At 47.8% G+C, this 15,551-nt stretch overlaps 1 protein-coding gene across 1 annotated transcript in view; it reads right to left on the reverse strand.

Annotated features, from left to right (window-relative positions):
• LOC124712282 (netrin receptor UNC5C) overlaps window positions 1-15,551 on the reverse strand; it is an 82,816-nt gene that overhangs the window by 32,694 nt on the left and 34,571 nt on the right. Inside the window, exons 5-8 of the mRNA XM_047242576.1 lie at window positions 13,316-13,402; window positions 13,010-13,213; window positions 10,846-11,390; window positions 478-723 (exon numbers count right to left, since the gene is read on the reverse strand). Coding sequence (XP_047098532.1) covers window positions 478-723; window positions 10,846-11,390; window positions 13,010-13,213; window positions 13,316-13,402 — 1,082 coding nt within the window. The remainder of the gene's footprint in view (window positions 1-477; window positions 724-10,845; window positions 11,391-13,009; window positions 13,214-13,315; window positions 13,403-15,551) is intronic.

Raw genomic sequence — 15,551 nt, forward strand, 5'->3', positions numbered from 1 at the left:
TCATGTATTGTTGTTTTTCTGACATGTTCCACATCCAGGAGGACCTCCTCACTACGGATCAATTGGAATGAAAGTAAATCTAATCTAATCTAATCTACAGCCGTGGATAATAGTTCGTCATAGTACATAAAACTTCAGTTTCCGAAAATTTCACTACGTGAAGATATCCAATGTAGCTTTGCACGAAACTTCAGGGATTGAAGAGTTCCATGGACCACGGCCATACAACCTGGAAGAATTCTCGGCAGGTGAAAAATCCGGTCGTGAAAGCCTTCATTGTATGACAGCTCAGTCTGTCGATAATTTACTGTTGTTTCGAACACTAAAACATAATAAGTAAGAAGAAAAATAACTGAAACGTTGATCGTACGGCTGCTTTCTCGGCGCTGGTGTTGTTCCAGCTGTCAGACTGGAACAATCTCCACAGCAGCGAGTGTCATGACCGTGTATGTTAGACCTTGCTGTACTGCAGCGTACCTGTAGCGCCTCGCGTGTGTCCTCGAGCACGTAGACGCGCAGGCTGCAGTTGGGCAGCGCGACCAGCGGCGGCACAGGCGGGCCGAACAGTGCGAGACGCAGGCTCTTCCTGGCGGCGCGCGTCCGCGCAGGCCGGCCCACCAGCACGCAGCGCGTGCCCGCCTCGCACGCCAGGTGCACGCGGCCCGGGTCCAGCTGCGCGTACACCGCCGTGTTGATCGTCTCCTCGCCCAGCACCGCCTCCTCCTGAAAAGTCACGAGGTCTCGTCAGGGACACGCTACTGAACAAAAGGTACCGATACTTTACTCACAACGGAAGGCCCCAGGCTAGGGATGGCGAGTTATCGCCGAAACAACTGTAAGTAGGCTGTTTAGGTTTTTATGTTGGTAACGCCACGTAGCGCTCTGTATGAAAATCACTGACTGTGCTGTATGCAGTCTGTGGCTGGTTTGCATTGTTGAAATTTTTGCTATTGTAGTGTTTGGCAGTTGGATGCATGGAGGTAGAATAAGGGGAGATAGCGCTACAGACTTACGCTGTACGCTGTTTTGAAGCCAGTGGGCGGGGCCTGCCGCCATCTTGGATCCCCCAAAACATTAGCAGACGAGTGTTTACAATTCCTTGTTGTTCGTTATTTCTGTCGCGTGCACGCGTTATTTATTTTATATAGTAAATGTTACAATGTTTTAGTGAACAACACAGCATAAGGAACGCACCTTTAACTGTTTTTCCGGTCTTAAATGCGTATTCGATACAGTAATTCAACACCAAAATATGAAGCTTCTGGCCTCAGTACTGTAATTCCTTTTTGTTTATACACTTCGAATAACCGAGAAGAGGAGTATGTGCTATGAAAAGCGTGCTTTTGTAATCCATTTCTATTCACTTTCTTGTGTCTGTGTCGATAATTGATAAAGCTAGAACTCCAAAAGCAATGATTGACAGTTTAGAGGCACCGATTTGTATTCGTTGCATTTTCAAGTCAAATGCAAATTTTCAATGTTCAGGTTTGCAAGAAGCTTGCCTTATTTCCTTTGGTGTCCCATAGATGGATGCAGGGATGATATAAACAAGCCAGCTGTCATGTCAACAAAGTGAACGGTTCGTTAAATTATGAAGGAAAAGAACGGAATTTAAGATTCTCAGGCACATTGTAGTTTACACATCTACTTTGTTTTTAAATTGTACCTACCAAGTGACATTCAGTGTGGCAAATAACAGCAATTTACAGGGTAACACGACAACACAGGGATTAATGATCTAAATAGCCTGGACACAGATAGGGAACTTCGCCTTAACAAATATGTAACCCTTTAAGTACTCATAATTTAACCACTGTAACATGTGTTCCACAGATTTTGCTGAAGATTTAATGAACTACATGAAGTTACAGTTCTTTTATATTAAATTATCGCATTTTAAAACATTAGTCCCCATTTCCATGATATTTCTTGCCATGACTTTTCAGTTACTTGGGAATAACCAAACAATGAAAACCAAGTGTATTGCTCACCTCCAGAGAGTTCTTCGCATTGGACTGATAGGAAATCTAAAGTCAAATCACAGAAATAAAACCATACTGTAGAACTTTACAGTGCATCAGAATTTCAAGTATATATAAGAAAATAGCGCTTAAATAAGTCCACTTACGAATGAAATGGGATTTGTTTAAACTTTAGACTACAATCAGAACGATTAGTACACCAGTAAGCGACGCAAGCCGGCATTTTTTATCAAAACACTTCACGACTACACGGAATCAAACTACCAGAAGCGAATGTTTTGGGGTAGTTAACATGGCGAATCTTGACTTGGGTCGGCTTCAAGTTTGTGACGTCATGACAACTCCTCTTATTTTTACCTCCATGGTTGGATGCGAACAGCGCGCTAGCGTTCTGCAGTTGGAGGTGAGCCGCCAGCAGTGGTTGGATGTGGGGAGAGAGAGATGGCAGAATTTTGAGAGCGGACGATCTGGACGTGTGTCCATCAGAAAGAGTAAATTTGTAATACTGTATATCATGAACTGATATATATATATTTCATTTGCTTACTGTACCTATCAGTAGTTAGTGCCTTCAGTAGTTAGAATCTTTTATTTAGTTGGCAGTATTGGCGCTCGCTGTATTGTAGTAGTTCGAGTAACGAAGATTTTTGTGAGGTAAGTAATTCATGAAAGGTATAGGTTATTGTTAGTCGGGGCCATTCTTTTGTAGGGATTATTGAAAGTCACATTGCGCTGCGCTAAAAAATATTGTGTGTCAGTTTAGAGTTGATCAGAATAAGAAAAGAGAGAAATGTCTGAGTATGTTCAGTTCTGCTCAGCTGTTTGAAAATTAAGTAACGTAAGAGGTTTATCAGCACAGTAATTCATTATTTTTTTTAAGGGGACGTTACACAACCAATTTTTCGGTTATATCGTTTTTTTCCACGCCAGTTTAAGGGGAGTTGGAACGCACTATTCCGACAGTGTTACATTTAGTTTCTTGGCTGCCCTGTATTTCAGGAACGACTGTAGCCATTGACATGAAACTTTTACAGGACATTAAACTGTATGTTCTGAGTCTACGGAACTATAATATTTGCATTTCAGCCACTGCTTTCAGAAATACAATTTTTTAACTAAACGGTTAAAACTTTGGGTACTTTTTTTGTACGTTATCCTAAATAATTTTAATTATACATAACATTATGTTCTTCTTTTAGTTCGGTAGACTCAGGATGTGTATGTTATTACTCCCTGAAAATTTGAATACTGTACTCGAAGTGGTTTCTGAGATTTAGGGAAAAATGCAACAGAAAATGTAAATTTTCAGGAACGGCATCTAAAGTTGCAAAAGACTGTAGCTCACTTAATATATGCTTAATTTTTTTATTTCTAGTCAGTCAGAAGCACCCTGCACCAACCCGCCAGGTTAGCCGAGAGCGCTAATGCGCTGCTTCCTGGACTCGGGTAGGCGCACCGGCCCCGGATCGAATCCGCCCAGCGGATTACTGGCGTCGGTCGGTGTGTCGGCCAGCCTGGATGTGGTTTTTAGGCGGTTTTCCACATCCCACTAGGTGAATACCGGGCTGGTCCCACATTCCGCCTCAGTTCCACGACTCGCGGACGTCTGAACACGTTCGCACTACTCCATGAATTACACTAAATGCAGACAGCAGGGGTACACAAATTCCGTCCCGGGGGGGTACGGGGTGGCGGCAGGAAGGGCATCCGGCTACCCCTTTCCACTAACTTTGCCAAATCCGTTCCTAACAATGCCGACACTGCGTCAGCGCGGGACATGGCAGCAGTGAAAGAAAACCACCCTGCACCATACTGTATATCATCCTCTTGATCTTTTCCCAAGTTCTTTCTTCTTTTCTTCTTTCTTGACTTCTTAGTGGCCAACTGTGCTGCATACTCTGCTTAATCGATGCGAACCTTGTCCACCTGTTCAAGTTCTCTGATGCAGTTTGCTCCAGGATTAATTCCCATATGCTGTAGCACTTTTACCCTACCAATGTTGCCATCATTAAAAGCAACAACAACATCACTGAGCCCCCACTTCAGTCTCTTCATTCCCACAAAAAAAATTTTTTTTGTCAGCAAGTCCATATAAGATTATTGAACGACTCATTGCGATTTTGAGTGTGACCATGCAGACACTTCTTCAGAAATTCAGGATTTGCCAGGTGTCTGTAAATAGGTTTTGTGATATACTACTCTCTGCTACTACTGTCGCGCAGCACTGCACCGCGCCTGTAACAGCAAAATGTAGCACGCTGGAACTTAACGTCGCGCCAGTGAACAGCACAATACTGCACCGACTTCCAACAAACTGCAAAAATAAATTAAAAAAAATGGCTCTGAGCACTATGAGGCTTAACATCTGAGGTCATCAGTCCCCTAGAACTTAGAACTACTTAAATCTAACTAACCTAAGGACATCACACACATACATGCCCGAGGGAAGATTGGAACCTGCGACCGTAGCAGTCGCGCCGTTTCGGACTGAAGGAAGCGCCGAGAACCGCTCGACCACCGCGGTCGGCAATAAATTCATACCTTTCCGAAACTTTTTTTTTCGCTTTGACCCTCCACAAAAAGTGTAAAGCGGAAATGCTTGTCGGTTATTACATTTAGGATGTTGGTTTGCTAAAAAAAGTCTGCATCATTCGTGACCTTTTACTTTATTACTTCACTGTTACTGACTTCATTGGCCAGAGACTTTGCACGCGTAATCGACATATATTACTGAAGACAACTATAAAATTATGTTGTCGTAAGACACGTAGTTTAAGAGATAAGGTGTGGTAAACACTGAGTAGCGCGAAAAACCAGGTTTTCTTAAAAGTTTAAATATTCTGTGCTTCAATACCACAAAATTTTCATTGAACTAAAAAAAAAGTGTCAGAAGGTAGTTCTCCCAACACCCTAACAGTTTATCATGTACAATTGTCAAATTATAAAAAACTGTTCGAATCCTGCCTCGAGCATGGATGTGTGTGATATCCTTAGGTTAGTTAGGTTTAAGTAGTTCTAAGTCTAGGGGACTGATGACCTCAGGTGTTAGGTCCCATAGTGCTGAGAGTCATTTGAACCATTTTTATAATCAGACTATCCCTATTTAATACGTTATAACACGGAAACTAATTACCGTATGGGAACCAAACTTGGCACCATTAATATCGAGGACATGCGGAAGAGAGGTATTGTAGAATCAGTTCAACTGAAACACTTGTAATGTGCTTCTAGGGTACACCATACCATTACAAACCGGTACCATTACTGCTACAAAAGGGGCTCAATATGGCGCCCTTGAGCGTACAGAAGAGTCTGAAAGCGCATGACTGCATTCTGCACAGCAGAACGAAACATGTATGTAGCTCTCTTGATAAGCTGCGCTTCAGATCAGCACATGTGTGAATGTTCCCCTAGTAAACTCTGTCCTTCAGGTAGCCCCACAACCAGAAATCAGAGGGAGTGAGATCAAGCGATCGTGCTGGCTGAGCGTTTGGAAACGATCGGCCGATAATTCCAAATGGGTTTCGGAGAAGCAGGTGAAGTTCACGAGCGGTGTGCGGTGGGGCCCCAACTTGCGTGAAAACTGTTGAGTTCAACGACTCTCTCTCCTGTAGGGTGGGTGTGACATGCTGGCGAAGCATATCGCAGTAGCGCTGGCCAGTCAAACAGCACGTCTTTCTTTGATCCTTGAACACCAACCTGTTCAGAAGAGAATGAGCCAACGATGAATGTAGTCGTGAAGCTGCGCCATACGGTGACATGTTCACCATAAAGAGGAACTTCGTGCACAGTGACTGGCGGTGAAGATACCCACACTCGGCAATTCTGTGCGTTCACCTCACCCGTCAGAGAAAAATGGTCTTCGTTTGTCCACAGGGTGGTCCAGGGCCAGCTCTCGCCAACTTCAATCATTGCGAGAGAGACAAGTGAACACGTCGTTGCGTGTCCTGTGGTGCAGTCTACTGTTCGATGTGGATCTTGTATAGGTACTATTTGAGAATGATTCGAAGCACCTTCCGTACAGTGGACCATGGGATGTTCAATTTTCGTGACACAGCACGCGCACTGCTTGACGACCGGAAATTGCAAGCAGCGTTGTCTGCCATAGCAACAGCAATTTCATAAACCACCTGTGGTGCAGCCGGTCGTCGGCCTCTTTCCGGAGCGATGCCCAGTCCTCCAATTGATCCGAACTTTTTCATCATGTTCCTCACAGCAGGTAGAGAAAGAGGACCCTTTCAACCGGTGATGTTCTCGAAGTGCAACTGCAGCCTTACTGTCGTTTTACTGTTCCCCTAGTGAACCCTATCCTTAAGGTAGTCCCGCAACCAGAAATCAGAGGGAGTGAGGTCAGGTGATCGTCCTGGCCAATAATTTGGAAACGACCGGCCGATAGTTCCAAATGTGTTTCGGAGAAGCAGGTGAAATTCACAAGCGATGTGCGGTGGAGCCCCATCTCGCGTGAAAACTGTTGAGTTCAATTCGTCTCTCTCCTGTAGGGCAGGTATGACATGCTGGCGAAGAATATCGCAGTAACGCTGGCCAGTCACACAGCCCGTCTTTGGTACTTGAGCGGAGCGCCGAACTGTTAAAAAAAGATTGGGCCAATGATGAATGTAGCTGTGAAGCTACACCATACGGTGATACGTTTACCATACAGAGGAACTTCATGCACAGTGACTGGAGGTGAAGTTTCCCATATTCGGCCGTTCTGTGTGTTCACCTCACCCGTCAGACAAAAATGATCTTCGTTTGTCCGCAGGAGGGTCCAGGGCCAACCTTCGTCAACTTCAATCCTTGCGAAAAAGTGGAGAGCGAAGACAATACGCCGTTGTGCGTCCTGTGGTGCATGCTGCCGTACGATATGGTTCTTGTACAGATAACATTTGAGAATGGTTCGAAGCACCTTCCGTACAGTGGACCACAGGATGTTCAACTGTCGTGGCACAGCACACGCATTGCTGACGATCGGGAACTGCGCGCAGCGTTGTCTTTCATAGCAACAGCGATTTCATCAACCACCTGTGATGCAACCGGTAGTCGGCCTCTTCCCCTAGCGACGGCCAGTTCTACAGCTAATTCGAACTTCTTCATTATGCTCCGCACAGCAGGTGGAGAAAGAGGACCATTCCGTAATACTTTAAGTAGTCGATATTCTCGAAGTGCAGCTGCAACATTACTGTTGTTTTGATAATAGAGCTTCATGAATAATGTCCTGCTCCTTTTGTACAAGCTCATGTTGACACGTCAACAAGTGCACTGCGACTGATCAGGTGTGTGAGATTATAGGTTCGTATGAGCAGTTACAAGCGGGCTCGTGCGCATTTATAGAGCTGAATTCGCGTTTGAGCAGTGCCTTCCTTCCGCTTCTGGCTACTTGAAGCGTGGCTATTTGCCGTATGAGCAGTAGCAGCAAGTAGCCAGAAGCTACCCAGTAAATTTTTTCTGGCGCGCCCAAGCTGCCAGATTCGCGCACGCGCAGAGCAAGCTGAGTTATAGTGGGGGTCCTTCCCCACGTGACCCGTGTATATGTTTCGTGTCTTCGTAATATTGCTGGTCTCTTCGTTTACAGCTCCCACGTCAAATGAAATCATGACAGATTTCTGTGACCGGGTGAATTAATATACATTCTCATAACCACGAAAGACCAAAATAAGTTAGTAGTTTCAATTTTCTGATGTTATATTTGTAGTGTTAGCAGTTAGCCAACACTACGAACACTACCTGGGTGAGGAAGCCGATATGCACGCGTTAACCCACGCAGGCTAGAGATAGGTCTGAAACAGGATACGTAATGAATGCTATAAAGAAAAGTACGTAGCTGCTGGAATACTTAACTTTAATCCATCATTGTTGTACATCGCTCTTGACGATACAAGTGAGACTCTGTAGATACAGGCAATGTTACTAATGGCGCCTTGCTAGGTCGTAGCCATTGACTTAGCTGAAGGCTATTCTAACTATCTGCTCTGCAAATGAGCGAGGCTTCGTCAGTGTGCATCGCTAGCTACGTCGTCCGTACAACTGGGGCGAGTGCTAGGAAGTCTCTCTAGACCTGCCGTGTGGTGGCGCTCGGTCTGCGATCACTGACAGTGGCGACACGCGGGTCCGACATGTACTAATGGACCGCGGCCGATTTAAAGCCACCACCTAGCAAGTGTGGTGTCTGGCGGTGACACCACAATATTATTTCCACGTTATTAGGAATCAACCATTATTGTCTTAATGAAGCTATTTATGTCTGTTTTATAGAGAAATTTGCTTCTATTAATTTTTTTCCGCTGAGGCAGTTAGTTTATTTGAAACGAAGTGTTTCATTCCGCACTATTGGCTACTTTCAACTTCGTTCAATTTGAAGTACAAATTTTCATTTTCTGGGACGAATGAAGTTATACCATAATAAAGAACCAAACATGAGAATACAGACTGGACCTCCAAGAAAATTGGTATCACGAAAACCACATGAAAAGCTGAGTATCAGGTACTTCAGAGTGCAACTGGACATAGAAATGTGCAAGTAGAGGGGAATGAAACATTTTCGTATGGTTTATGAAATTCCTTCGGTGCTGGAGTAGTCTCTGATGTCCTGTTCCTTTTATGACACTGTAAGATGTCTTAATGCTATATACGTACGAACATACGTAAACACTGACTTGAAGCTGACTAAGTAGGCAAATTTGGTCAGTAGTTTTGAACTAAATATTTTGTTTCAAATATAATGACAGCTGTAGCAGAATTTTACAAATCTGCCTTCTGTGAAACAGTGTTTTTCGATCACACGACCAGAAGTTATTTCTTAATTTGTGTTCACGTCTTAAATTTATAGAACACCATTCTATGCTAAATTGTAGACTGGCGGCATACCGTGTTTTATCGTTTAAACTTCCCACATGGCTTCACATTTATTCCTAGAGTAGAATATAAACTGTCAGTTGTACAGTTTCTTTGCCTCACAGACAACCATATTAATTTTTTACACATTTTGAAATAGTCATGAAATTTATTGTCCTTTGTTCCGGTGTAAGCTACACAAGAAACTGTCTTTTTTTTTTTTTTGCAAGAAATTTGTATTCCATCCTACCAGCTCTTTGCAGTCCTGTGGAGATATAAACCTGTTGGAAATGCTACATAACAATATTGCAGAGTACGAATTAAAAAAAAGAAAAATTCTGTCAAAGTCTCCACATAGCAAAATTTTATGGTACATGGAGCTGTGGAGTATAATTTTGAAATGATATTTTGCCAAGAACTGCTTCCTTATTTGCATCCTTTATCTGGGTGGGATATGATAAAACAATTGCCCTAAGTACAACTCTGTACGTCCTCTCAACAACACGCCGCAGGGCTGCACATTGTCACGTGATGCCCCACCATGCACGAAATTCCACCAGAAAAGTGACGAAAAGCGTATGAGCAGAGTAAGCACCAAGCACGGGCTGCCTACGTCATCGTCATGCGCAGTACAGCCTGTTGTCTGGCACTGTCTGGTAACTGCTCAAATGAACCTTACGAATCACGATGACTGATCATGGCACCTGGTGGCCATAGTTGGAACTGGACGGAGGTGCTGTGGCGCACGGAACTCGTGCACCCCATACTCTGGATATTAATGGTACAAAGTCTGGTACTCGTATAGTAATTGGTCTCCGTGTTATAATGTGTCAAATGGGGAAAGTTTAATTACAACCAGCCGATACATTAGACTCGTATTCGCTCTCTCACTTGCCACGAGTACTCGGCGAGAGTGTGCGTGCAGCACAGACTCACCTGCCAGAAGGTCGGCTGCCTGGGTGGCGTGGGGAAAGTTTAATTATAATCAGCCAGTACATTATTAGACTCGTACTCGCTCTGTACAGCAGACTAACTTGCCGCGAGTACTCGGCAAGAGTGCATGTGCAGCACACACTGACCTGCCAGAAGGGCGGCTGCCCGGGCGATGTGGGGAAAGTCTAATTATAACCAGCCGGTACATTATCAGACTCGTACTCACTCTCTGCAGCAGACTCACTTGCCGCGAGTACTCGGCGAGAGTGCATGCGCAGCACGGACTGACCTGCCAGAAGGGCGGCTGCCCGGGCGGCGTGGGGAAAGTTTAATTATATCCACCCAGTACATTATTAGACTCATACTCACTCTGTACAGCAGACTCACTTGCCACAAGTACTCGGCAAGAGTGCGTGTGCAGCACGGACTGACCTGCCAGAAGGGCGGCTGGCCGGGCGGCATGGGCAAAGTTTAATTATAACCAGCCGGTAGATTATTAGACTCGTACTCGCTCTCTGCAGCAGACTCACTTGCCGCGAGTACTCAGCGAGAGTGCGCGCGCAGCACGGACTGACCTGCCAGAAGGATGGGTGCCCGGGCGGCGTGGGGAAAGTTTAATTATAACCAGCCAGTACATTATCAGACTCGTACTCACTCTCTGCAGCAGACTCACTTGCCGCGAGTACTCGGCGAGAGTGCGTGTGCAGCACGGACTGACCTGCCAGAAGGATGGGTGCCCGGCGGCGTGGGGAAAGTTTAATTATAACCAGCCGGTACATTGTTAGACTCATACTCGCCCTCTACAGCAGACTCACTTGCCACGAGTACTCGGCGAGAGTGCCGTGCAGCACGGACTGACCTGCCAGAAGAGCGGTTGCCCGGGCGGCGTGGGGAAAGTTTAATTATAACCAGCCGGTACATTATTAGACTCATACTTGCCCTCTACAGCAGACTCACTTGCCACGAGTACTCGGCGAGAGTGCCGTGCAGCACGGACTGACCTGCCAGAAGAGCGGTTGCCCGGGCGGTGTGGGGAAAGTTTAATTATAACCAGCCGGTACATTATTAGACTCGTACTTGCCCTCTACAGCAGACTCACTTGCCACGAGTACTCGGCGAGAGTGCGCGTGCAGCACGGACTGACCTGCCAGAAGGGCGGCTGTCCGGGCGGCGTGTCGCAGCACCAGACGGAGAGGCGCCAGGCGTCGTGCGGCGGCGCGGCGCAGTGCTGGAAGCTGAGGATGAGCGGCTTGGCGAGTTCGAGGCGCAGCGGGCCGCACATGACGACGGGCGAGAGGCGCACGCAGCCGTCTGGCAGCGGCGGGCGCGCGTCGCGCAGCAGCGCCACCAGCACGCGCTGGCGCCGTCCGCGCGCCACGCCGCCCTGCGGCACCGTCAGCGCCACGCCCAGCTCGGGCAGCTCGAGGCGCGCGCCCGCCGCCGTCGCTACGCCCGCCGCGCTCAGCTCCGGCTCCAGCGACGCCTGCAGCACTGCGAACGGGAAAGCGTACTCCATCAACACAGGGCTGCGGCTGGTCGCACTGGTGCTGCGGCGTTGCTGCCCCACCATACCAACATATCGAACCCTCTGGGCCGCTGTAAGTGGCCTAGAATTCGTACAGCTCGCGTAAGATAACTTGGCCCCTGTGGAGAAACAAACTCCCGTTCTCAGCGCTGCGCTAGTCCACCCTCTGTCCCAAAGGGCCAGCCTCACCTCATCTCGCTTTCGACTACAACGAAGGGACCGAACAAATTTCCCTTCACCGATTTGATACAACTGACTGGATGTGTGGGGCATCAATAGGACTTTAACATACACTACTGGCCATTAAAATTGCTACACCAGGAAGATGACGTGCTACACACGCGAAATTTAACCGACAGTAAGAAGACGCTGGGATATGCAAATGATTAGCTTTTCAGAGCATTCACACAAGGTTGGCACCGGTGGCGATACCTACAACGTGCTGACAGCGATTTCTCACACACAAACAGCAGTTAACTGGCGTTGCCTGGTGAAACGTTGTTGTGATGCCTCGTGTAAGGAGGAGAAATGCGTACCACTACGTTTCCGACTTTGATAAAGGTCAGATTGTAGCCTATCGCGATTGTGGTTTATCGTATCGCGACATTGCTGCTCGCGTTGGTCGAGATGCAATGACTGTTAGCAGAATATGGAATCGGTGCGTTTAGGAGGGTAATACGGAACGCCGTGCTGGATCCCAGCGGACTCGTATCACTAGCAGTCGAGATGACAGGCATCTTATCTGCATGGCTGTAACGGATCGTGCATCCACATCTCGATCCCTGAGTCAACAGATGGGGACGTTTGCATGAACAGTTCGACGACGTTTGCAGCAACATGGACTATCAGTTCGGAGACCATGGCTGCGGTTACCCTTGACGCTGCATCACTGACAGGAGTGCCTGCGATGGTGTACTCAATGACGAACCTGGGTGCACGAATGGCAAAACGTCATTTTTTCGGATGAATCCAGGTTCTGTTTACAGCATCTCGATGGCCGCATCCGTGTTTGGTGACATCGCGGTGAACGCACATTGGAAGCGTGTGTTCGTCATCGTCATACTGGCGTATCACCCGACGTGATGGTATGGGGTGCCACTGGTTACACGCCTCGGTCACGTTCGCATTGACGGTACTTTGAACAGTAGACGTTACATTTCAGATGTGTTACGACCCGCGGCTCTACCCTTCATTCGCTCCCTGCGAAACTTTACATTTGAGCAGGATAATGCACGACCGCATGTTGCCGGTCCTGTACGGGCCTTTCTGGATATAGAAAATGTTCGACTGCTGCCCCGGCCAGCACATTCTCCAGATGTCTCACCAATTGAAAACGTCTGGTGAATGGTGGCCGAGCAACTGGCTCGTCACAATACGCCAGTCACTACTCTTGATGAACTGTGGTATCGTGTTGAAGCTGCATGGGCAGCTGTACCTATACACGCCATCCAAGCCCTGTTTGACTCAATGCCCAGGCGTATCAAGGCCGTTATTACGGCCAGAGGTGGTTGTTCTGGGTACTAATTTCTCAGGATCTATGCACCGAAATTGCGTGAAAATGTAATCACGTGTCAGTTCTAGTATAATATATTTGTCCAATGAATACCCGTTTATCATCTGCATTTCTTCTTGGTGTAGCAATTTTAATGGCCAGTAGCGTAGTTCTAATATTGCCACCTGCTGCGGCACTTTTTTTAAACGCCGTCTGCCTCTGCTGGCGGCAGCAGGTGGCGCCTACCTGAGGCGGTGCCGGCGCTGCTGAGGCTGGAGGTGGAGCCGCCGGGGCGCAGCGGCTCGTCGTAGTGGTGCTCCTCCTCGTCGTCGTCGTGGGAGAGGGCGCCGGGTGGCGGGGGCGGCGGCTCGCTGTAGGGGTACTCGTAGCAGGCGGCCGCGATCACCGCCGTCTGCGTCAGGTCGGGCTGCAGGCGGCGCTTCTCCGGGTCTGCGGCGAGCGCGCCCGCCGCCACGTCGCCGGCCGACGCGGGCGAGTACAGGCCGCCCCCGGCGCCGCCCGCGCGCGCGCCCTTGCGCCGCCACAGCCAGCGGTAGCCGCCCGCCGCCGCCATCAGCGCGAACACCACCATCGCGACGGCCAGGCCCACGTACAGCGCCACGTCCGGCGGGTGCACCGCTGCGCACACACACCACACGCTGGACACACTCAGATTTTCATCTTCCTGCTATGTACACTGAAGATTCAAACAAACTGGCACACCTGCCCAATATCGCGTAGGGCCTCCGAGAGCACACAGAAGTGCGCCAACACGACGTGGCTTGAGCTAGACTAATGTCTGAAGTAGTGACGGAGGGAATTGACACAATGAATCCAGCAAAGCTGTCCATAAATCCGTAAGAGTACGAGGGGGTGGAGATCTCTTCTGAACCGCATGATACAGGGCATCCCACATATGCTCAATTATGTTCATGTCTGAGGAGTGGCCAACTCAAGTATTTAAACTCAGAAGAGTTCTCCTGGAGAAGCTGTAGAGCAATGCTGGACGTGTGGGGTGTCGCATTGCCCTGCTGGAATTGCCCAAGTCTCTCGGAATGCACAATGGACACGAATGGATGCAGGTGATCAGACAGGATGCTTACGTACGTGTTACTTGTCAAAGTCGTATCTAGACGTAACAGGGATCCCGTATCACTCCAATTGCACACGGCCCACACCATTACAGAGACTCCACCAGCTTGAACAGTGCACTGCTGACATGCAGAATCCATTCGTTCATCAGATTCTCTCAGTACCCGTACACGTCCATTCACTCGATACAATTTGAAACACCTCCCACCAGGCAACATTTTTCCAGTCAGCAACAGTCCAGTGTCGTTGTTGACTGTCCCTGGCGAGGCGTAAAGCTTTTTGTCGTGCAGTCATCAAGAGTACACGAGCGGGCCTTCGACTCCGAAAGCCCATATCAATGATGTTTCGTTGAATGGTTCGCACGCTGACACTTGTTGATGGCCCAGCATTTAAATCTGCAGCAATTTGCGGAAGGGTTGCATTTCTGTCACGCTGAACGATTCTTCAGTCGTTGCTGGTCCAGTTCGTGCAGGATCTTTATGCGGCCGCAGCGATATCAGAGACTTGATTGATGTTTTACTGGATGCCTGATGTTCACGGTACACTCGTGAAATGGCCGTACGGGGAAAATCCCCACTTCATCGCTACCTCGGAGATGCTATGTCCCATCGCTCGTGCGCCGACTATAACACCACTTTCGAACTCACTTAAGGATTGAAAGCTTGCCATTCTACAGCAGTAACCGATCTAACAATTGCAGCAGACACTTGTTGTCTTATATAGGTGTTGCCTACCGCAGCGCCTTGTTCTGCCTATTTACATATCTCTGTATTTGAATATACATGGCTATACTAGTTTCTTTGGCGCTTTAGTGTTTAAGGGCCTTTCCATCTTGATTTTCACTTTATTTTCCCCATCATTACAGTTGCAAATATTTAGTACTTCGGTCTGACTGTGACACTATAAGTATAACCTTGCACAGCAAAGCCCGTTTTCCGAACTGCTCTCATTACGTGAACGGAGAACGTTGTATGTGATCATCAAGGACAGCGCTGGACTACTTTATTTCTGTGAAAGGAGAGTGTAAACACTGCAAATATTCGCAGGCGGTTGGTGGCAGTGTGTGGAGAGCGTGCAACATCACGAAAAGTGCTCTTAAAACCCGACAACGATCATCTCCATACAAGTCGGAAAAACACAGCTGCCATCGTCGAAATGGGGTTCCATGTACTGCCATACTCATTGGTTCCTCTCGATTTCTACCTACTTGAGGCTATGAAGAAATCTTTCCCAAACTGTGAGCAGCTGTCAGGGAACGAGTGCGACAGGCTCCAGGAAAGGGGTTCGAGCAAGACCTACAGAAGTTAATGTGGCCAAGTGAGGAGAATACGGTGGGTGAGGTTGTACGGGGAACCCCATTTCAGCGGTGGGAGATGTGGTTTTCCTACTCTTACGGAGACAAGCATTGTCATGTTGCAAGATCACTTTCTGGTGACGGTGCACACTCTCCGTATATTGCTACCAGCCGCCTGTGAATATCGAGTGGCTTTACACCTACCATTCACAGAAGCTACGTCATCCAGTGCTGCTCCTGTTGCACCAGCGGAATCTTCTGCCTTGTGGCCGTTAACGTTCCGGTTACCTGCCCTGAGCGTTGACGTAAATTGCAGGCAGTTTAGTTTTCTCATTGTGTTGTTGCTGTCCAGCACGGTGTGTAGTTTGACAGCTTCGTGTACGATTGGTTGTGGGCGCCAAT

The sequence above is a fragment of the Schistocerca piceifrons genome, chromosome 8 (assembly GCF_021461385.2).
Source record: "Schistocerca piceifrons isolate TAMUIC-IGC-003096 chromosome 8, iqSchPice1.1, whole genome shotgun sequence".
In the NCBI taxonomy this organism is placed as follows: Eukaryota; Metazoa; Arthropoda; class Insecta; order Orthoptera; family Acrididae; genus Schistocerca; species Schistocerca piceifrons.